Source organism: Convolutriloba macropyga, chromosome 3 (genome assembly GCF_964194025.1).
Source record: "Convolutriloba macropyga chromosome 3, txConMacr16.3, whole genome shotgun sequence".
NCBI lineage: Eukaryota > Metazoa > Xenacoelomorpha > Acoela > Convolutidae > Convolutriloba > Convolutriloba macropyga.
Window position 1 is genome coordinate 28,960,071 of NC_134470.1, and position 23,904 is coordinate 28,983,974.

At 36.8% G+C, this 23,904-nt stretch overlaps 3 protein-coding genes across 4 annotated transcripts in view; 1 reads left to right on the plus strand and 2 right to left on the minus strand.

The window, feature by feature from the left end:
- The window catches only part of LOC142336140 (uncharacterized), a 483,861-nt gene that overhangs the window by 41,094 nt on the left and 418,863 nt on the right, over positions 1–23,904 (plus strand). The window lies entirely within an intron of this gene.
- Positions 157–22,322, minus strand: LOC142336134 (nucleolar protein 58-like). 2 transcript variants are annotated; one of them, XM_075384714.1, is made up of 3 exons: positions 20,941–22,322; positions 5,784–6,044; positions 157–742 (listed from the first exon to the last, which is right to left on the minus strand). In XM_075384714.1, exons 1-3 carry the CDS (start codon positions 22,313–22,315, stop codon positions 528–530), a joined length of 1,851 nt encoding a protein of 616 aa, XP_075240829.1. In that variant the 5' UTR covers positions 22,316–22,322; the 3' UTR covers positions 157–527. The 2 variants fall into 2 exon arrangements, with proteins under 2 accessions (XP_075240829.1, XP_075240828.1); XM_075384713.1 differs by having other exon boundaries at positions 157–745.
- Positions 22,452–23,904, minus strand: part of LOC142336979 (microfibrillar-associated protein 1-like) — a 25,381-nt gene continuing 23,928 nt past the window's right edge. Inside the window, exon 9 of the mRNA XM_075385980.1 lies at positions 22,452–22,945. Within this exon, the coding sequence (XP_075242095.1) occupies positions 22,676–22,945 (270 nt within the window). The 3' untranslated portion in view covers positions 22,452–22,675. The remainder of the gene's footprint in view (positions 22,946–23,904) is intronic.

Below are 23,904 nucleotides of genomic sequence, written 5' to 3' on the forward strand. Positions count from 1 at the left end.
ATTAGCCACAAACACGTACAAATGAGCAATATTTGTACCGTTTACTTGAGAAAAAATAGACTTTGAAAGATCACCATTTGCATCACCGTTAGAATAACGTATTTTCTGATATTTGACACAGGATTTAACAAAGACGATTAAAAATGTAAATAAGACTTTGACAGAACGTTTTGAATTATCATCACAGGTTCAAGCAAATGTTTTACTGTCAACCACCGCAAAAACAACCCAAAAGTTCACGAAGCAACAACAAACCTTTTACAGAACGTGTACTTCAAACGGCACGTTAACTGCCTTTTCTCACAACAACCAATTAACTAAACGACCAATCAGAGATGCGCAAATTAACTAGTCATGTGATCTGGGCACAACTGAGCACCGCATTACAAAGCATCATCATATCATCATTTGAACAAGAATAGATAAAACAAAAGAGTATTTAAAGAACTGACAAGCAACATTGGCAGTTGTAACAGCTAGTGTTTTTTTGTTCTTCCATAAACCATCAAAGGTTAGGAGATAAGTTATCATGAGTCATCTTCCGTTGCTACTTGACCTCCGAGTGACTTTGACTTGCGTTTCTTTTTCTTCGCTGATCCTCCATTTTCTCCAGTCGTGGTGGCTACCTCTGTTTGTGGTTCTTCAACTTCTGCAGTAGCTGTCGTCTCTTCCATGGCAGAGCTCTGTCGTTTCTTCTTCTTCTTGGGAGTCGTAGTTGTTTCCTGTTGTACTTCCTCCGCAGCTGCTAAACACCGAAATAAAACTCTACTGGGGGGCTAGGTTAGCCAAAGGTTTTTATGTTATCTATACAAGGCGAGAAAAAATAGTCTTAAAATACAGCCCGATTTATAAGCATTACCCACTAACACGACAAGTTCCTCTGACACGACAGGGGTTTCATATCCTGTTTTAGCCGGCAACGGCAAGTGAGGATGCCAATTGTCTGGAGTGAGTAAGCAACTATAATTTCAATAGCAGTTCATCAAATGATGTTACTAGAGCTTTTCATAAACCAACGCAATCGGTTAAACTGAAAAGCAGTGACCAATTTTGTACTTTTGATTATTTGACTTTTAGTAGTGAACTGCAAACAACTGAGTTATACCTCTATAAGTGAGACCCATTATATTACGCAAATCTCAAAAAGACTAGAGCGAAAGAGTCAATGAAAACGACGAATGGGTCAGGCAAAACAGTGCTCAGATTTAAAAAATGAATGACAAAAAGAATAGCAGAACTAAATAATTGCCAAAAAAAAAATGCTGGAGAGCAATTAAACTTTATAGAGAATCAGCCAACAACTTGTTTTTAGTATGCATCATGCCTATATACGTCAAGCACTATTTTGAAAAGCAGAAGTAAAAATAGCTGTAATTAATTACACAAATTGGCATGAATCGAAACAAAGATAAAAAGGAAAAATGGACAGCCCTTTTCCAAATCTTAAAAAAAAAGTTTATTTTGTCAGCAGTTTTAGTTACATATACCCCTGAAGAATTCAGCATCTTAATTGAAGACTTTTGAGCTTAAACCTAACGCCAATCCGCATTCATCATAATGAAAACTGATATCCTGATGGATTATGATTCAAGGACCTGGTTTATCCGTTCACCCTGTTTATTTTGATATTGCTTTTCTGAAAAGTATTGTTTCTCGGATGAATTCTCAAGTCTACTCAATTGGTTGATGTAGCGTTAACAGTGACTTATGTAAAACGAATAAGTGAGCGAAAAGCAACTGAAATTAAAGTACCGACAGTACCGTCGGGTGAACTCCTCTCGTAAGAAAGCCTCCAGAAATGAAAACATAAACCGACAGGCAGAGTCAATTTGATTTAGAGGGTGTGTAGCTTAGAAATTTTTCGTGGGCACAGAAAAACTATCCCACGGGGATGAAACCATTGACCTCCCGATTGACAGTCAGCCATCTTAGCAACTCACAATGGCTTTGCTTTTCTTTCGCTCACAATCGCTTTTAACAACGAACTTTAATTCAGAACGAGAGCAACTTAGATCACTCAAAAATCAATAACAAAAGTGTGTAAAATACATCTAGATTATAGTCAAATCAGAACAAAAGCGCGAAAACGGACAAGCAAAAATTTTGGATAAAAAAGATGAACACAATTACAATATTTGCCTCAAGATTCGTTCGAGAGCAATTAAAAATTGCCTTTCAAAACATGACTCTCTGCCTCCTTAAGCTCCGCTGATCCGTACACTTATAGTTCAGCAAAGCTCTTAAGAGAATAGCTCTCGATGCCCACGAGCTTTGCCAATTGATCCGGTTTCTTGAAACCAAAGTCAAATCATTCAAAAAAGCAAAAGAATATTGCAGAAAACCGTTCAGCAAAAAATTTGTCCAAAAAACCACCAGATTCCAGAAACGAACTGAAGGAAACTATATGGTCGCACTATCGAAAAAAAAATTAAACCAATCTCACATTCAACAACTAACAATACGTGGGATATCAAGTTTGATATCACAATCTATTAAAAGACATAGCCAGAAAATTGTCAGAAAAAAAGTGAGTTGAAACTAATAGAGACCGTTCTGGCCCTGAGTTGAAACTAATACTAAGATGAAAGACATAACCTAGATAACCCAACACATCGCAATTCTCACTTCAAATCCAATTTTCAAAAATAATTCGAAGAAAGACGTTTTTCAATCAATATAACATTATAACAATCTAATTTGTTTCAAACAAAGTCAAATAAAATTTACAAAGACCACAGAAGTCATGTTATTGAATAAGGTAAGTTAAGAAAATGAACTAATCGACTAACGTCGGGCGAACTACTCATAAACGACTGGCGATCGGTTGTCTTCGTCAGTACCTAGCTACGGTTTAGGGAGGCTAGCCTAAGCTTAGTTTTAAAGGGGTGTTCGGTGAGCACGACGGGGAGGGGCGCACGGTGAGGTAAGGGGGTGGGCAGAGGGCGAGAGGGTTAAACTCAAAGATCTGCCCTTCACAGCATGAATTTATGTCTCCAAAACAGTTTCCGTGAAAGACATACTTAGGAGTCTGGTGAGCCCAAAGGGCGTTACCTGTTTATCCCGTTTTTGAGGACAAAAAATCAAAAGGGTCAGAGACAAGTTCATTAAGCGAAAAATTGCATAAAAAGACTACACAACTTATACTATTCCTACAAATTTCGTTTGATAGCAATTAATCATACGGCTGACCTAAAAATACCCATGGAGTAAGCAATAACGCCACGCAAATAAATTCAACAGTCATTCAAAAACCTAAGCGGTAGAACACCCGAAAAGTCGTGCATATATACTAAAGCATAACTAACCGTACTTCAATAATGAGTATTAAAGAAAAAAAGACATAACAAAGAACTAAAAAGTATATCTCCTCACAAAACTATAGAAAGTGTTTAAAAAATGCACGCAAAAATATTAATTTGTTAGTTTGGACTGTGGGTAGGCGAGGGGATTGTAATTTGGGGGCGGGGGTAGCTGGGTGTGATGGGGGCGGGGGTGGGTGGGGAACAGTAAGTACATTGATAGGGGGTAGCTAGGTAGGTTGTAGGAGTAGAGTTATGTAGGGGGGTTTCCATAGATTGGCTGGGGAGGAGGGACTGTTCAGGCGATAGGGAGGAGTGATAGATCAAAAATTTTAGGAATTAGCTTTTAATCTTAAATTTTACCGGCAGTTCCTATTAACTATACATTAGAAACTAAGCTATTGTTCAGGTCCAATATTCGAACAAGTCAACGTTCCAAAACAGAAGTCGATGTTCGGGAAGAAGTCAAAATTCAAGTCATTAACAAGCTTGCTTCAGCTTTTGAAATGCAGAATATCAACAATCCTCTCCGAGTTATGAAAAACTACGAAGAGACCAATAGCCTCGCTATTGCTTCGCAGCTATTAAAAATACCAAGCAGATTGCCGGAAAATAGCCGCCGTTGATTCCCATAACTCTATTGAGATTGAAAGAAAAGAAAATAAACAAAAATTGATTTTTGTATAAAATTATTTTTAAGTGCGATTTATGTTGATGTCATTTTGTAATTGAACATACCCCTGTCTCTCAGTGAGGGGCTACAGGGTCTAGTATCAAAACCAATAAGCATTATAATTAGTAACTAAAACTCATGAGAACAAAGTTCAAGAACCGGGCATCTAAAAATGGGCTTTATGGGTTTATCCCATTTCTATTTCTGACTTTGATTTTTTTTATACTGACTCTCTTCATTTTGAATTTCTTTGCTGAGCAGCTGCTGTTTAAAAGGACTTTGAGCAGAATGACAGAAGAGTGAAACTAGCCTAGAGAAGTTAAAAATATGTCACGCAAAATGTCGAAAAAGCCGCAAAATGGATAAAGCAAAAAAAAAGTTCGACGAAGTAAAAAAAAAATAGGAGCGCTATATTAACCGGCTGAGAAGATGAGGGCGGCTATTAATAAAACAATCCTGATATCTAGACTAGCGCCCATGAGATGATGGGTTAATTTATTCTCTACTCAATTGACCTTTACTGAGACCAACTTCAAAAGCTCAGTTTAACTTATGTTTGTGTACAGAAGTCAAATTCTAGTACAGAACCTCACGCGCAATAAAATTGACGTCGCCCTTTTAGCTCAAACACCTGAACAAATAAAGGATAAAGACAGAAGTCTTCAGAGGTTCGTAAAATACAAAATTATCAAATATCAAATTTCGCTCGAGAGCAATTTAAAAAAGGGTCTAAATGATAGCCTTGGGTAGCTGACGGTGGCTATAAAACGCTCTCAGACAAATGACAGAAAAAAAAACACCTTACACTCTTTGTTGAATTATGACTATATATGATGGATAAATTTGCTGTTTTATCCTTCGAAAAATGAACACCATGTGAAAGTAAACGGATGTAAAACGGAAAAAGTTAAGTTCGTAACACTTAAAGATTAAAAACTATTTCAAACGCTCCAGCACAAAGTAGTGTCAGACTTAAAAACCGGGTTTCCAAAGCCTCTACCTTAAATGTACGACTCCGCTTAGTTAGCATTTTACTTCATTAAAAGGTCTATAATTTTTTCTACTATAGTTTGTTTCTACAAGGATTTAAATTGGAAAAAGGGAAAAATAAGGACATAACTTTCAGTACGTCACCGCCAGTGAGTTCATTTGCTTAACTGAAGAGAGCAATTAAGAACATAACCGACTAAACGTCGGAAGAATTCCTCTCGAACGACTAGTGGGAGCTGTAATCAATTGCAGCCTGCTTCAGTCGGGGGGGGGGGGGGGGGGGCGGGGAGCCTAAATGGGACTAAGAAGTTCAATAGTGGGCTTCACATAACCACATTAGAGGTTAACATATACCACTATTAAGATTTAAAAGTAAAAAATGACACCAGTTTCGGCGCACTTTTCATTTGACTTTTAGTATTAAATTGCCGCCAATTGATTTCAGCTGCTTGAAATTGTGATTGAGAGAGAATTTTAGATCACGCGAAACGCCAAATGTCAAGGGCGTAAAATTCACCCGAAAAGTCAAAACGGTCAAGCAAAAATTTTGCATTAAAAACACACGTTTACAATAATTGCCTCTAGGAGAGCAATTAATCACGCAAAACAAGACATCAGGAGCGAAAAATCATTTGACAATTCAGATCAGTCGAAAAATCATTTTTCATGAGACACAAACGACTCCGCCAATTGCTCTACTTTGTTCGAGTGATTAAGTAGCCGTTTCAGTACAGGCCGCGCTTAAGGAACTCTAAGAACGTTACTATCAAATTTAGTAACAGCTACAAAGATCCCACTATCCCTTGTAATAAAAAACTAACCTTGTTCTATTTTCGTCTCTATTTCGGTAGCTGCGACTGGTACTAGGCTCTTCTTCTTTTTCTTTTTCTTTTCAGTCACTGGCTGCTCTTCGACTGCTACGTCAGCTGTCCCTTCTACGCCTTCCTGCTGCTCCACTGTTTCGACCTCTTCCTTTACTTCTTCTATCAATCTCTTCTTCGCCTTTTTGCCCTTGGGGCTTTTCACTACTGCAGATGGTTCCTCTTCAACCCCAGGCTCGTCTTTCACTTCATCTTCTCCACCTAAAGATATTATAAGTTAACGAGGACAAAACAAAGATTAACCGTAAATAAGTTACACTGAAAGAGCCGTTATTGAGAAGCGACTCAGTGGCTTATTAGATTCTTATAGCACCAATGGGGATGCTTAAAAGTATGGAGAGAGTTTAAAGCATGCAGCAAATCTTCACACAATCAAGGCATGGTTTTGTTTTCAATGTTTCAAAAATTCAATGTTGCTATACGCCTCTCCCCGCAGTACTTTTACGTCGGACGATTACCTAATAGTTAAGCAAAAGGTCGGACGAATTGCTCTCAGACAATGGAGAGGGGGGTCAACTGTAGCGTGCCTAAAGAGGGGCCTGTCTAGACTGTTGACTTGCAAATTGCAGCCAAATAAGTTCAGCTGCTCAAAGAAGAGCAACTAGATCGCGCAAAACTCAAGAGCGAAAAAGTCAAGAAAAACTTTAAATGGACCAAAACAAAAACAGTATCAAGATGAAACATAGCCGACTAAAGTTAGACAAATTGCTTTCGAATGACAGGCGGGGCATTTACTTCAGAGGGGACTGTAGACTGGATAAATATTTATGGGTGCAAAAGATCCGACGAGGGAGGGTTCGCAACCTTGCCCTCCGGCGTGCTAGACTGAGTCATTAACCACTCGGCTACCCATGCCTTGAATATCCCTTCTTACAATCACTTTGGTTTTAGCAAGAGATTTAATTGCCTAATTGATGTGCTTAATCGCCTAATTGTTGTGATAAATTTATTGAATAGCTCACTATGAAAATCCGGGTATCTTGGGTGTCCATTCTCTTGAACGATTTTTAGAGACCGGTACTGATATGGTATTCAATATTGGTGCAAGTTGCCTGGACAAAATTCGAAAGCATTCAACCTTTTCTTTAGGACAAGTTCTTAGCGATCGAAAATTTGCGTTTGCTGTTCGAGGACTTAGCATTAACCCAGCCACAACAAACAAGTTGAAAGATTTGAATTACTTAATTACACGAGGATCAATTGGTTTCAAGCAAGACAATATTCTCTGGCACGACGCGATCAGCAATTCTGTCAGCAAGCACACAAGCAACAACAATACAGCCTGTAGTTTTAGCCAGCTGATCAACTTGATTGAGCAGTTCAAAGATAATATTGCTGCCACTATTTACCGGCAAGAGATGGAGCACCAAATTTGCTTCATCTCCTGAAAAACGCGAATATTCTAACAATAGACGCAAATCTCCTCTCATTTAGAAAAGTAAGCTTATTCTTCACCAGCTCACACAGGTGCATCCCCAAGTGGACTTGAAGTCGCACCTGTTCAATATAGTGCACGAACAACGTGACAACTTACGGAAACTCATTCAGCGAAAAAGATCAAAGAAGAATAAGAAGGGCAGCAGGCAAACGTAGATGACGCTGCGAGAAAAAGACTTGAATTACAATCGAAGGACTATTATCCGTAGATTGATGAATTGATTGAAGAAGATGTGAGCACTGTCAGTAACATCTACATAAAATGCAAAAAGATTGGGTCATTTCACTCTTCCGCGATTTACTAACCAACACAAAACCACTCATAAGCTAGTCAACGAATTGCCAAAAATTGATGCCATCAACGAAACCGTACATGAGATAGTCAGAGAAAACATAGCTAATTGCTCCAAAATGAATGAGCAGCTGAAAAAAATTGTAACTGAAGGCGTTAAGGAAGTTTATACAGATAACTCATGTACGCTCGAAAAACAGAGAGTTAACAGGAGGGCGCCACATCAGGCCAATTTAAGCCAAATTCGCCTCAGCGGTATTCCTGAAGCCAAAGCCAACTCCAATGAACTGCTCAACGCGGAGCACAATCAAGTTGATAATTTAATTCATTTCCTTGGTGAACAAACAAACGTACAAAACATCAGGAGGTTAGGGAAGAAGAATTGAAATAGGAAGCAGCCAGGAATCATGTTGGTAACTGTAAGCAGCCCGTGGGAAGTGAGAAAGCTTCTCGCAAAGGGAGGGAAGTTGGTCGATTATGAACTTCTTGTCTTTCTGTCAACAGCTCCGAAAAAGAAGAAATCCCGCTCGAGAAATCAATGCTACTCAAAAGGCGTGCCCTAATATCCTGTGCAGCTTCGAAACTAGACATCCGTATTAAAAACAAGCAACTATACTTTAGGGGTCAAAAAAGAAAAACCTGGTTTCAACGAGCGAAGAAAATGCTTTGAAACAGCCGCGTAATCAAAATTGACTACAAAATTCTCTTAGCTGCTCAGTTTTCAATACAAGCAGCCTCCTAAATTTAAATCGTCGAGAAGGTTGGCTGTCGCTGCTGAAACCTCTGCATATAACATCATCGCTTTAAATGACACTTTGACAGCTGACATCTGCGATAGTTAACTTTTCCTGCAAAATTATCAGCTTTACAGGAGAGAAAAGCAAATCTGAAAAGCAAACATGGGGTTGTAATGATTGGCGTGCGGAACAACACTACTTCTTTCCCAATTGATGTTAAAAATATGAACGACAAACCAACGTCTGCGTTTGCAGGTTCGCTCATAACCGTTATTGATGAAAAGGCACTTATTTTGTGTTGGTATAACCCTCCTAGTAACAGCAAATACCACGTAGCAATTGACGAATTCCACTCTTTCTGCTTTTTAGACAACGATGAGCGGAGAGAGATAAAGGTCATAGTAGTAGGAGATTTTAATCTTCCTTCAGTCAATTGGAAAACACTGGCGTCAGCCTACTTATATGAGCAACAATAGGTCGATCTATTTTATTGCCAAAATTTAATTCCCGCTGATTTTCCCCCTTAAGGTAAAAACACACTCAATCAAATTTTCGTTAATGAAGACAGCACTGTTATCGACGTCAAATGCATCGACTCTGCTCAAAATTATACCCACCTATATTATACCCTACCTATACATACCTATATTCACATACCTATATTATTAGATCTTGATCCTGAGTCCAGCTAAAAACAAGAAAACCGAATTGCACAGAACTTTAAGCTTCTGTAAATGCGATTACGTTGGTTTTAAGGAAAATTTGAGACTCAACCCTTTTAACGCTATTTGTTATAGCAACACTGATCGGATTCTCATCGAGTGGTATCAATGGTTATTCGAGGCGATCACAAAATTCACACCGAGACGGAGTAAGCATAGGTCTAACTTGCCCCCCATGGATCACGCCTAAGACATCACATCTAATGAAAAAGAATAACACACTTCAGAGAAAACAGAATTCACTAGCCAACAATGACTCATTGAGACTCAAATTAGAAACGTCGAGAAACAGTAGGTGAAGCCGTATACCTAGACTAGAAAAACTACGAATCAAAGCTTTTCAACTCACGGAATTCTCAAGCCAGGTACAAGTATTTTAAAATTACAAAAAGGACTGTCAGTTCCGCCTAAGGTTATATGGAACAAAGACGTAGCAAACTGTGATGGTGAAAAGGCCTCTTAAATATTTCTGTTCAGTTTTCACCGTGTCATCGGTATTCGAAAACAATTTGAAAGAAAAAAGAATTTTGAGCAATTTTACTGTGTCCGAAGAAGCAGTAGTTGAAATTCTTGGGTCATGAGACGTACCAAAGTCATGTGGGCCTGATAACTTGCCTGCACTTGTCCTCAGGAACTGCGCAAAAGAACTAACGAAATCCATCTTAAAACGAGTTATGAGATTTTAGGCGCCTCGGAGCCTATCCTAGTGCATGGAAAACAGCCGACAGCTTAATTTTTAAGAAAAAAGTATCAAAAGCAGATGTGGTAAATTATCTTCCTATAACACTATAATGCATTGTCTCGAAAGTTCTAGAAAAATTTTTGTACGGCTCAATTGTCAATTTTTTCAAAGGACTCATAACTGATTCACAGTACGGTTTTTGTAAAAAAAAGATCAGTTATTCTTCAAATGATCACCTACTTAGATATAATTACAGAAAAAATACAAATTCAGTTATGAGAACAAACGAGAAAATAGCTCATTTTTCTTTGACTCAACAATAGAACAATTGCATTGGAATAGGCGGCGGGCTGTTCAAGATTTTAAAGAATTACCTGAGCGACAGACAGACTGCAATGCGTGAAAATTGGAAATCTAAAATAGAAGATTTCGCCGTTCACCTCGGGTGTACCTCAGAGTTTAATACTTGGGCCCCTACTTTTTCTTATTTGCATTAATGACTTACCCGAACCTGTTTTCAAAGTCTTCCTTTTTGCTGATGATCTCCATTCTCTTGAACGATTTTTAGAGACCGGTACTGATATGGTATTCAATATTGGTGCAAGTTGCCTGGACAAAATTCGAAAGCATTCAACCTTTTCTTTAGGACAAGTTCTTAGCGATCGAAAATTTGCGTTTGCTGTTCGAGGACTTAGCATTAACCCAGCCACAACAAACAAGTTGAAAGATTTGAATTACTTAATTACACGAGGATCAATTGGTTTCAAGCAAGACAATATTCTCTGGCACGACGCGATCAGCAATTCTGTCAGCAAGCACACAAGCAACAACAATACAGCCTGTAGTTTTAGCCAGCTGATCAACTTGATTGAGCAGTTCAAAGATAATATTGCTGCCACTATTTACCGGCAAGAGATGGAGCACCAAATTTGCTTCATCTCCTGAAAAACGCGAATATTCTAACAATAGACGCAAATCTCCTCTCATTTAGAAAAGTAAGCTTATTCTTCACCAGCTCACACAGGTGCATCCCCAAGTGGACTTGAAGTCGCACCTGTTCAATATAGTGCACGAACAACGTGACAACTTACGGAAACTCATTCAGCGAAAAAGATCAAAGAAGAATAAGAAGGGCAGCAGGCAAACGTAGATGACGCTGCGAGAAAAAGACTTGAATTACAATCGAAGGACTATTATCCGTAGATTGATGAATTGATTGAAGAAGATGTGAGCACTGTCAGTAACATCTACATAAAAGATTGGGTCATTTCACTCTTCCGCGATTTACTAACCAACACAAAACCACTCATAAGCTAGTCAACGAATTGCCAAAAATTTATGCCATCAACGAAACCGTACATGAGATAGTCAGAGAAAACATAGCTAATTGCTCCAAAATGAATGAGCAGCTGAAAAAAATTGTAACTGAAGGCGTTAAGGAAGTTTATACAGATAACTCATGTACGCTCGAAAAACAGAGAGTTAACAGGAGGGCGCCACATCAGGCCAATTTAAGCCAAATTCGCCTCAGTGGTATTCCTGAAGCCAAAGCCAACTCCAATGAACTGCTCAACGCGGAGCACAATCAAGTTGATAATTTAATTCATTTCCTTGGTGAACAAACAAACGTACAAAACATCAGGAGGTTAGGGAAGAAGAATTGAAATAGGAAGCAGCCAGGAATCATGTTGGTAACTGTAAGCAGCCCGTGGGAAGTGAGAAAGCTTCTCGCAAAGGGAGGGAAGTTGGTCGATTATGAACTTCTTGTCTTTCTGTCAACAGCTCCGAAAAAGAAGAAATCCCGCTCGAGAAATCAATGCTACTCAAAAGGCGTGCCCTAATAGCCTGTGCAGCTTCGAAACTAGACATCCGTATTAAAAACAAACAACTATACTTTAAGGGTCAAAAAAGAAAAACCTGGTTTCAACGAGCGAAGAAAATGCTTTGAAACAGCCGCGTAATCAAAATTGACTACAAAATTCTCTTAGCTGCTCAGTTTTCAATACAAGCAGCCTCCTAAATTTAAATCGTCGAGAAGGTTGGCTGTCGCTGCTGAAACCTCTGCATATAACATCATCGCTTTAAATGACACTTTGACAGCTGACATCTGCGATAGTTAACTTTTCCTGCAAAATTATCAGCTTTAAAGGAGAGAAAAGCAAATCTGAAAAGCAAACATGGGGTTGTAATGATTGGCGTGCGGAACAACACTACTTCTTTCCCAATTGATGTTAAAAATATGAACGACAAACCAACGTCTGCGTTTGCAGGTTCGCTCATAACCGTTATTGATGAAAAGGCACTTATTTTGTGTTGGTATAACCCTCCTAGTAACAGCAAATACCACGTAGCAATTGACGAATTCCACTCTTTCTGCTTTTTAGACAACGATGAGCGGAGAGAGATAAAGGTCATAGTAGTAGGAGATTTTAATCTTCCTTCAGTCAATTGGAAAACACTGGCGTCAGCCTACTTATATGAGCAACAATAGGTCGATCTATTTTATTGCCAAAATTTAATTCCCGCTGATTTTCCCCCTTAAGGTAAAAACACACTCAATCAAATTTTCGTTAATGAAGACAGCACTGTTATCGACGTCAAATGCATCGACTCTGCTCAAAATTATACCCACCTATATTATACCCTACCTATACATACCTATATTCACATACCTATATTATTAGATCTTGATCCTGAGTCCAGCTAAAAACAAGAAAACCGAATTGCACAGAACTTTAAGCTTCTGTAAATGCGATTACGTTGGTTTTAAGGAAAATTTGAGACTCAACCCTTTTAACGCTATTTGTTATAGCAACACTGATCGGATTCTCATCGAGTGGTATCAATGGTTATTCGAGGCGATCACAAAATTCACACCGAGACGGAGTAAGCATAGGTCTAACTTGCCCCCCATGGATCACGCCTAAGACATCACATCTAATGAAAAAGAATAACACACTTCAGAGAAAACAGAATTCACTAGCCAACAATGACTCATTGAGACTCAAATTAGAAACGTCGAGAAACAGTAGGTGAAGCCGTATACCTAGACTAGAAAAACTACGAATCAAAGCTTTTCAACTCACGGAATTCTCAAGCCAGGTACAAGTATTTTAAAATTACAAAAAGGACTGTCAGTTCCGCCTCAGGTTAAATGGAACAAAGACGTAGCAAACTGTGATGGTGAAAAGGCCTCTTAAATATTTCTGTTCAGTTTTCACCGTGTCATCGGTATTCGAAAACAATTTGAAAGAAAAAAGAATTTTGAGCAATTTTACTGTGTCCGAAGAAGCAGTAGTTGAAATTCTTGGGTCATGAGACGTACCAAAGTCATGTGGGCCTGATAACTTGCCTGCACTTGTCCTCAGGAACTGCGCAAAAGAACTAACGAAATCCATCTTAAAACGAGTTATGAGATTTTAGGCGCCTCGGAGCCTATCCTAGTGCATGGAAAACAGCCGACAGCTTAATTTTTAAGAAAAAAGTATCAAAAGCAGATGTGGTAAATTATCTTCCTATAACACTATTATGCATTGTCTCGAAAGTTCTAGAAAAATTTTTGTACGGCTCAATTGTCAATTTTTTCAAAGGACTCATAACTGATTCACAGTACGGTTTTTGTAAAAAAAAAAGATCAGTTATTCTTCAAATGATCACCTACTTAGATATAATTACAGAAAAAATACAAATTCAGTTATGAGAACAAACGAGAAAATAGCTCATTTTTCTTTGACTCAACAATAGAACAATTGCATTGGAATAGGCGGCGGGCTGTTCAAGATTTTAAAGAATTACCTGAGCGACAGACAGACTGCAATGCGTGAAAATTGGAAATCTAAAATAGAAGATTTCGCCGTTCACCTCGGGTGTACCTCAGAGTTTAATACTTGGGCCCCTACTTTTTCTTATTTGCATTAATGACTTACCCGAACCTGTTTTCAAAGTCTTCCTTTTTGCTGATGATCTCAATCATATAATGAAAATCTTTGGAAACGCTCACGGAATCAAACAAGATCTAGATTCAAAATTGAGTTTGAGTTACGAAAATAACATCAGCTTCAATTTATCGAAATGTAAGTAAATAAATTTCAATATCAAGTCGAGATTAATTCCAGTGTTGGGTCAATGGTCGCTGGAACAATCAAGAACTGTGGAGGACCTAGTAATCACTATGAACGACAGCCTCACTTGGAAGGAACATATAGAATTGCGGACTCGTAAAGCCAATAAAATTAAAGAATCCAACAAATTAAAGAAACATCATATCTCCTGAAGGTTATTGCAAAACTTACCTTTTTCCAATAAGAGTAAGCTTTTTCCAATCCTAATCTATGGATCTAACCGTTATATGCCTTCAAAATCTGACATGCGACTTAGAAAAATTTTATGAATAAGTTAAACTTGATGTGAAAGTACTTCAATATTTATTTCAGCATCGAAAATTCGTGTTCCAAAACATCTGTCTCTGCGAAAAAATTCGGTCCTCAAATGAAACTTAACAAACTTAAACTAGTATGATTCATCTATATATATAAAATATATATATATATATATATATATATATATATATATATTATATATTATATATAATATTATAATTTTAATATAATAATTCAAGTTTTCAGTTTGTATCGGACAAATTTACTTTTTTTTCTACCGTTATATATATATATATATAAATGTGTATATATATATATATATATATATATATATATAATATATATATATATATATATATATATATATATATATACATATAATATATATAATATGTATATATATATATATATATATATATATACTACGGGAGCAGTCCCTCACGTTTGTGGAAGCCATAAAAAAATAATAATAATAATAATAATATTAATAATAAAAATAATATTAATAATAATAAATAAGAGCAATTAAAATCAAAGCCGAAATAACGAAGTAAAGCATGAAATAGTCACTCGAGAAGTGAAATCGAAAGAACGTTCTAGAAAAAGCAAAAAACTGGTCAGGCAAAAATTTTGCACAAAGATGCACACAATGACTGCTTCTAAGTTCGAGCCCAATTAAAAAATTTCATCAGAAAAAGAAAGGTATGAGATTGTTTGAGGACGATCTTTTCTATGGATACCTAATTTTCATCTGTCATGTGTGATAGTTACCGAACCGCTTGCAGAGAAAAGAAAACTTTGTAGCAGAAGAATTCAAGCGATTGTTAGGAAACTGGAACAAAAATAGCGTCCATTTTTTGCAAAAGGTGCTTTTATTCTTGAGGCCACTTGTTTTGCTCGAATTACATTAACTTGTAATATCATGCTTTGATCGACATAAATTGAGTCTCAATAAGTCGCATGAAAATGCAAAACACAGCCAACAAATTGTCAGAGAATAGCCGCCGTTGACTTCCAGTAGTGATACAAAAAAATAAGGAAAGATAAAAACTAATAGCATTTTTTTAAAAAAAAATCTCAAACATAGCTGGCAGATTGCCAGAAAATAGCCGCAATAGCTTCGTAGATTTGCAGTCTCAAAAAAAAACAGTAAAAAAGACAGACTAAAAAAAATTTCGTCTCTTCATTGAAGGCTGATATGTTATATTTTGAATAAAAATATGTATAAGTTTTGCTGCCTCTAATAGCTGCTCTCTCAAAACCTTCATTTAGAGTGACACACACCTATTTGACCTTTCTCTTTGAATTAAAGTAAACAAAAGTCAATTTCAAAGTGAGGAAGTCATTTTAGAGAGTGAGGTAAGTCAAGTGTGTCCAAAAATTTAATCACGCGAATGAACAAAACTCGCTCCATTAAGAGCGAAAAATGACGTCACGCATGCAATTCAGTTGAAATTGCATGAAAGAATGAACAAAAAGTGGCTGTGACGTCATATGGTCGTAACAAAAATCATGACGACGAAATAAAAAAACATAGCCGGAAGAATTCCGGAAGCGACTCGAAGCGCCAAAACTTCACAAAAAGCTGAAGCCATTACCTTTTGTATAAAACCATTAACTCATTACCTCCCCGGGTCTGATCTAAAAATCGGTGAAAATTAAACCACTGTCACCAAGAGAAAGAAAATGCAGCAAAATTTTATTGAAAACGTTCGGTAACGTTATAAAAGTCTGAAAGTTTTAGGATGGTCAAAAAACTGATAGCCTGATAAAGCTGACAGGGCCATCAATTGCCCTCAGATAATTTATGATTCTAATCTCAAAAAGATCGCAAAAGCAAACGGCAGATAAAAATTTTTCAAAAAAGACAGGAAAGTTAAAATTATTCAAAAAAGAGTGCTCAAACTTAAGAATCAGAGAACCACTACAATTAGATTTCTAATCACGGCAATTATAAAAAAATAATACATGATTTTTCCTTGTTGTATATATGCTAGACAACATGATTTCATACTAATTCAAAATATAAATTAGTCATAGAAAAACAAAAGAAACAGAATAATATTCAAAGGCAAAAAATCGTCTAAAAACAATACCAAGCCCGGAAGAAAAGTGCAATGAATAGTAATAAGTAGAAAAGTTGGACAAGACTTTCTAGCAAACTCCCATTACTGCCTTATTTTGAATTAAATCAATTGCAAACCGAAGAAACGAAGATCTAAGAAAAAGCTGAACTCATTCAATTTTTTAACAACTGAAAAAATCAATATAGCGAATATAAAAGTAGGTGCCAGGAGAAAACTAGAATGATACAAACGAGAATGTTAAGAATATGGACACAATGTTAGGAACACCGCAACAAAAAGACCAATTCTTGATTTTTGAAAGATAAAAATCAAATTTAAAAAATCAAGAAAAGCGAGTACATTTCATTGATCAACATTCGAGACATAGAAAAAACAACGAGTCATTCGAGACAAAAATCCAACTTGATGAACAGAATAAAACAAGAAAAAGCAGAATTCAGACATACGAAACAATGAAATATTCTGCAAAAAAGTGGTAAAAAGATAATTAAGACTGCATTTATGAAAAAAATTTATCTGTTTTTTCAAAAACTTAACTCCAAAAAATGATTAAATTTTTATTGAAACGAAATTAAAGTCCTTCATGTTCCCCAAAATACTATTTCTAGTAACTAAAAGCAAAATACAAGAAAAAACTGAACAAAATTGGCAAAAAACTACGAAAATCGGATTAGCAAATGTACAATTTTATGAAACAAAAAGACGGTTAACAGATCCAAAAAATGAAATTAATAAAAAAGCCAAAAATTAACTAAAAAATCAAGAATTATGTGCCAATCTTTAACTTGAAACGCATTTTCAGGCTCTGCAAAATATTGTGGTATCAATTTCCGGGGTTTACCTTTCAACATAGCATCAATAAAAAATAATTTCTACAAAAAACCAAATTACAAGCAAAAAAAATTGGAACACTTAGACGAAAAGACGGCTAAAAACGGTTATATATGTGTACCATTCAGTCAAAAACTACTTTTCGAAGTCAAGAAGTCATCCAATAAACGCAGCGCATGATCAAAAACCTTCTCTCGCTCAGAAATAAATTCACACGGCAATTTTACTCACTTTCGCTTTTAGGTCAAAACAGCGTCTGAACGAATAGTACTTCCGGTAAAAAAAACATAGCCGGAAGAATTCCGGAAGCGACTCGAAGAGTAAAAACTTGACAAAACCCCAATTGCAGCTGAAACCATAACCTTTTTAATAAACCATAAACTCATTACTACCCCCCCGGTCTGATCTAAAAACTGGTGAAATTTAAACCACTGTCACCAAGAGAAACAAAATGCCGCAAAAATATTCATTATTGAAAACGTTTGGTAAGGATAAGTTCAAAATAATTAGGATACTCAAAACACTGACAGTCTCAAAAAGCTGACAGGGCTATCAACTTCCCTCAAATAATTCATGATTCTAATCTCAAAAAGATCGCTAAAGCAAACGGCAGATAATAATAACTTAAAAACTAAATAAAATTTTTCAAAAAATAATGCTCAAAGTTAAGAATCAGAAAACTACAACACTTAGATTTCTCATCACTGCAGTTAACACAAAAACAACATATACTTTTTTCTTGTATGTATGCTAGACAACATGATTTCAAACTAATTCAAAATTTAAAAAAATCATGGAAAAGCAACAGAGTATTATTTAAAGGCAAAAATTTTTTGAGAACAATACCAAGGTCGGAAAAAAACAAAGTAGTAAATGAAAATTCTCCAAAACACAGCTATTAATTTCCAAGGTTTACATTTCAATATAGCATCGAATAAAAATCATTTCTACAAAAAACCAAATTACAAGCAAAAAAATGGGCCACTTAGACGAAAAAACGGCTAAAAACGGTTATCTATGTGCCATTCAGTCAAAAACTACTTTTCAAAGTCAAAGTGATTCACTAAACGCAGCGCATGATCAAAAAACTTCTCTCGCTCAGAAATTAGTTCACACGGCATTTTTACTCACTTTCGCTTTTAGGTCAAAACAGCACTTACAGCCAAATTGCACTTAAAGCAAAAAACAAAACAAAAGGCCAAAATACATTAAATCAGCAAAACTGATCAAAAACCTCCAAATTTGCATAAAACTCAAATTAACTACTTGAAACCTTCAATTCCTATCAGAACGAGCCCAAATCCAATACAATATCATAATAAAACCTAATAAACAAGAAAAATTGCAAAAAAACTGCTTTTAAAAGCCACACGTGATTAAAAAAATTTCGCTCTCTCAGAGAAAATTTTTTCACACATCAAATTCTCGCTCTCTCAAAAACAGCGGTATGAACAAAAAAACACTCTCTTTTCACTCCGCTCTTCACTTTTGTTCAGCAACCAAATCATTACAAATTTTTTCACGCGTTTCATTTCCCGCTTCAAAATTCACTCCAATAAAATTGATTTTAAAAAAAGGACTTCAATACTCCTCTTCGAGTAGTAAAAACCTTAAGAAAACCAATACTCTTCTTCGAGTCGTAAAAAAACCTTAAGAAAACCAATACTCCTCTAGACCAAGAGACGGCCAATAATAGCCCCAGCTATCGCTGTGCGGCTATTAAAAATATGTTTCTATTTTGTGAGCAGTTTTAGTTACATAATTGACACTGATAACCTAATGAATTTGCTTTTGTGAAAACATAGCCGGAAGAATTCCGGAAACGACTCGAAGTAGAAATCTGACTATTCTCACTAATCAGATGCAACACCAGCATATTATCAATCGACAGACAGTGTAACCAATTCACAAAGAAAAGACTGGAGAACTGGAAAATTGACAAAGGACCAAATCAAAAAGTAATATTCTCTAAAAATCCAAACAAAATTCTCTACAAAAAAAAGATAACATGCAGCTTCCCATCCATAACTCATAGAAATCAATTAGTTATATATTTGGCTAGATCAATCGCCCACCTAGTACTTGCAGAGAAACTTTAAACAACAAACTAAAAAAAAGACTAAGAAAAACTCTTTAACGAATTAGAGATTTGTATAATTTGGTTGAATGAAAACTGCCCTGCTAAGCCTTCAAGAGCAAATTAACAGTATCGACACCTACAAAAATTCTCTTTATTGAGAAAAGGTTGCCAACAAAAAACATTAAATTGGAAGAAAAAGGCAATAAACTTAGAAAAAAGACAAAGTGGCCAAAATTTGCTCTGATTTACTCGATTTTCTTTAACAAAAACAACTCGAAACTAATATCAATCAAAATGAGAGTCATCCAAAAGAGCTTAAACAACTGACTTCCACTAGGAAACTACCCAAATGCTACCAAAGGTTGAGGAAGAACAGAAAAGACATTTAAAACCAAATTGAACAAATAAAAAACGAGAAAAAAAAGGTGTTTTTTAAATTTTACAATAAATAAAGCCAAAAAAAGTTACTTTGAGCCAATAGAGCAATGAAATGCTCGCGAAAAAAGGGGCAAGTCATTACAAGCTAAAGAAATTGTCTACCATTGAAAAAAAACCGCAAAAAAGCCAAAAAAATAAAAAAAGTGGTTAAAAAAAATCTTAATTTTTCTGCCATTTTTCTTCAGAAAAAATGTTTTATAACAACAAAATTGTAATCAATTTGTATCCCTGACAATCCTTGAGTAACGAGCTTCTAGGCAAATTGCACTTAAAGCAGTAAAACAAAACAAAAGGCCAAAATACATTAAATCAGCAAAACTGATCAAAAACCTCCAAATTTGCATAAAACTCAAATTAACTACTTGAAACCTTCAATTCCTATCAGAACGAGCCCAAATCCAATACAATATCATAATCAAACCTAATAAACAAGAAAAATTGCAAAAAAACTGCTTTTAAAAGCCACACGTGAATAAAAAAATTTCGCTCGCTCAGAGAAAATTTTTTCACACATCAATTTCTCGCTCTCTCAAAAACAGCGGTATGAACAAAAAAAACACTCTCTTTTCACTCCGCTCTTCACTTTTGTTCAGCAACCAAATCATTACAAATTTTTTCACGCGTTTCATTTCCCGCTTCAAAATTCACTCCAATAAAATTGATTAAAAAAAAAGGACTTCTCCAATACTCCTCTTCGAGTCGTAAAAACCTTAAGAAAACCAATACTCCTCTTCGAGTCGTAAAAAACCTTAAGAAAACCAATACTGCTCTAGACCAAGAGAAGGCCAATAATAGCCCCAGCTATCGCTGTGCGACTATTAAAAATATGTTTCTATTTTGTGAGCAGTTTTAGTTACATAATTGACACTGATAACCTAATGAATTTGCTTTTGTGAACGCTTATACACTATTGTGTAAATTTCTCCAAATATTTCTAAACTCTTCTCAATTGAATGAAGCATTGGGTGAGATAGCGCCAATAGTGACACGTGTAAAACGAGTGTAAACGGAAGGCAAATGAAATTAAAAAACAACATAACAGTACCATCAAATGGACTGCTCTCTAATTCGAACTCTAATTTAAGCCCGCTTTATCAATTCAGCCTGTTTTTTATTTCGCTCTTTTGAACTTGACCGTATCCTCTATATTGGCTAGGTTTCTTGAGAGAATTCTAATTTGAGCTTCAGTGGAACAATGACTGACGTAATTGTGTTCTCAAGGAAGAGTATCGTGACCTGTTGTGTAAAACAAATACTTTGCTGAAGACCGTAAGCGATAGTTAAAGCAAAACTTGAAATCAGGGGTAACACTTTCAAGCCCAAAACTACTAAATCTTGGGCTCTGTATTTAATAGAAACGACCAACTACTTAACTGATAATTTTTTAATCGACAGTCTGAAATTGACGGTACCTTGTGCCCCTCCTTTCGCTGGCGTCTTTGTCTGATCAAATTTTCGTTTTCCTGCCCTCGACTCAAGACTAAAATCGTTACCATCATCGTACGTTTTAGGCGCTCGTTCATCAGGCTTGTATTTCGGTACAGTGTCCATGTCTCTTGCGCGGCCGCTGAGTTTAAACGTGATACCTGTTTCTAGCTGTCTCAGCCGTTTCTCAACCTTACTTCGTAATTCTACGCCCAGATTTCCATCAACATCCTCTTTGAGCGCGTCGACACGAATAGCGATAGCTGATTTGGCTGCCAGCATTCGAGATATTTTTCCTTTGTATTTATTGGAAGCCTGATTTACAAGTGTGGCGTGATACATTAGACCAAATTTTGGTGTCGACTGTTTTTTGGCAATAGCCCGAAACAAGGCTTTCTCTGCTCCAAACACCTGCACCGTTGAAGCTGGATGTTTAGCCAGGTTTAAAAGAGACCCTGCATGTGCAATTAATCTCGCTCCCAAAAGTTCACCCACTAACACTGTCAGGTTCGGAGCCACGGCCATCATTCGGTTAGTTAAGTACTCGGCTAACTGCGATCGGTACCCATACATGTCAATAATTTGATCACACAGTAAAGATACGTTTTCAATATCTTCCTTAGAAATTTCAGTTCCCATGGAAACGTCTGCAGCCGATTTCACATCCTTTTCAACATCTTCTGTTAAAATTTCGGAGAAGTCGCAGCTTGTAGCATTATCGCGAGTTCCCATCTTTTTGACCGTCTTTGCATAAGTCACTATATCGGCTACAATTTTTGATAGCTCCGGAAAATGCCACCCATACCACTCTTTCATACGCATTCCGTAGTTGTTGAGCTCTTTGTCAAGGTCATCTAGCAGGTTGACCGCCTGAATTATCATTGTGTCAATTTTATCTGGGTTGAACTTGAGTTTATAGCGCGACAATCCATGAGCCAGGCCAAGTTGAATAGCTGCGTATTCACGCTCTGATATTCCACCAATCAAATGATTCGCTTGTGACTTGATGTTTCTGTAAAGCTCAGTGATAGCACTTGAAGTAACACAATTGACTCCATGTTTTTCTTTGATGATATTTCCCAACTTCGCATCAACGACGCCCAACTCTTCATGAGCTTCGGAGCTGATCTGCTTCAAAACTTTTTTCAGTCTTTTAGGCACTTTGAACTCAAGTGCAGAGGCAGTAGCGGAAAGAGCGTCCGTGGCATCTTTGAACTTTTCGAAACACTGCAGCTGAACAATTTGCGACGCTTTCTCTGGAGTTTGGAAATGTTGCCAGATGTTGTCAACTTCTTTCAACTTGGATTCCTTCAGCACCTTGAACACCGCGTAGCCGGCGGGAGATTCAAAAAGGACTAGCATTTAACAAACTTCTGAAAAGAAAAAAAGTATGAAACAATTTGAGATTTCACGACCACAGTGTAAGAATTTTACATACAATGTACAAAATCCTTAGTACAAGAGTACAATGACCAGACTTAATCGACGTTAACAAAACTCTTTAAAATTTTTTATTTGATACCCATATCTGTTGAGTACAAATTAAACTGACAAAGATCTACAAAAAGAGCAGTAAATGTTTCAATGGCATAGTTCCAATTCAAACAACACACTGCTTGATCAGCAAACCAGTCAACATCGCTCCTTTGGATTCTGACTTTCCATTTCTCGACCCTACGACAAATTCACTTGCTTTGAAAACACAGGCAACCAGACAAGTCTTCACTTCTTATTGGCTTTAGTCGATGGTCGATCGTAAACCTCCTTCATTCCACCTCCTGTTCGCAGCTGGAACTTCATGGCTTGTGCACTATCAACTCCCCAGGCACTTGAAAACTCAGTTGTATCCTGGTCTACTAAATGAGTGTATTTGGTTCTGCCAGATCTGCCAAAATTCTTTACTTGCATCACTTTCGGAAGGACAGTCTTGTCAAAGTGGTCTTCTAGAGTAGGTGCTGTGATGTCTCGTTTCAACACGTCCTCTTCATCCTCCTGAAAAGAAACAGGATTGATGATGATGCTGATGCGGTATTTTCACCCCGTAGCACTCAGAGGTGGATACAATTCCAAAAGCACAGCAGTAAATATGGGTTTCCAAAAGCTTAATTAACACGTTTATTAGTTTAACAAGATTAAGTTCGACTCTTCACGGATATATTCAGGTAGACTGTTTTACATCTCCGGTCCCGCAACTAAAAAAGCACGTCCACGTAGTGCCGTGAAAATGAAGACTGAACAACGACAATCAAAACCAGTTTTCGTTAAGCACACAACTTCCCTATAATTTGCCAATTAAGTTATTAATTTGTACAACAAAGAGCATAACCATAACCGACTAACTAAATGAGAGTACCACTTCGACCGAAAAATGCGGGGGCTTAAGGAGGGGGAGTCAAACTCAAAGGAACGCTCATTAATTTATGTCTCTTAAACTGCTTCAGTGAATCGTATACTCGTATACTTAAGAGACTAGTGGGCCAAAGGGCTCTAAGAGAACTTACTGCCCTCAGGGCTTCTTGCTCTTTTGAGGATTGAAAGACAATGGTCAGCCCAAAAATCGACCAAGAGCGAAAAATCGCATACAAAACATAGATGGGGGTAGACCGGTGGAAGTTAAGAGGGTTGTCTGTAGTTAGCATAGGGACTGAAACCGGATCAAAATATTCAGAATAGCTTTTTGAACTTGAATAACACAAGGAGAATAATGCGACAGAAATCTGCTAATTGCTAGTTAGCTAATCGGAAGCTGGAAGAGGGGGGGGGGGGGTTGGGTGTGGGAGGTGGAAGACAGGAGGGGAGCGGAAGAAGCGAGGGGGAGGAGTAAAATTCTTAAGGAACGCTCATAAATATATGTCTGCTTCGGTGAATCGCACACTTAGAGACCAGTGAGCAGAAGGGCTCTAAGAGAATTTAATGCTCTCTTATGTTTATATTGATAATGGGATCTTTTC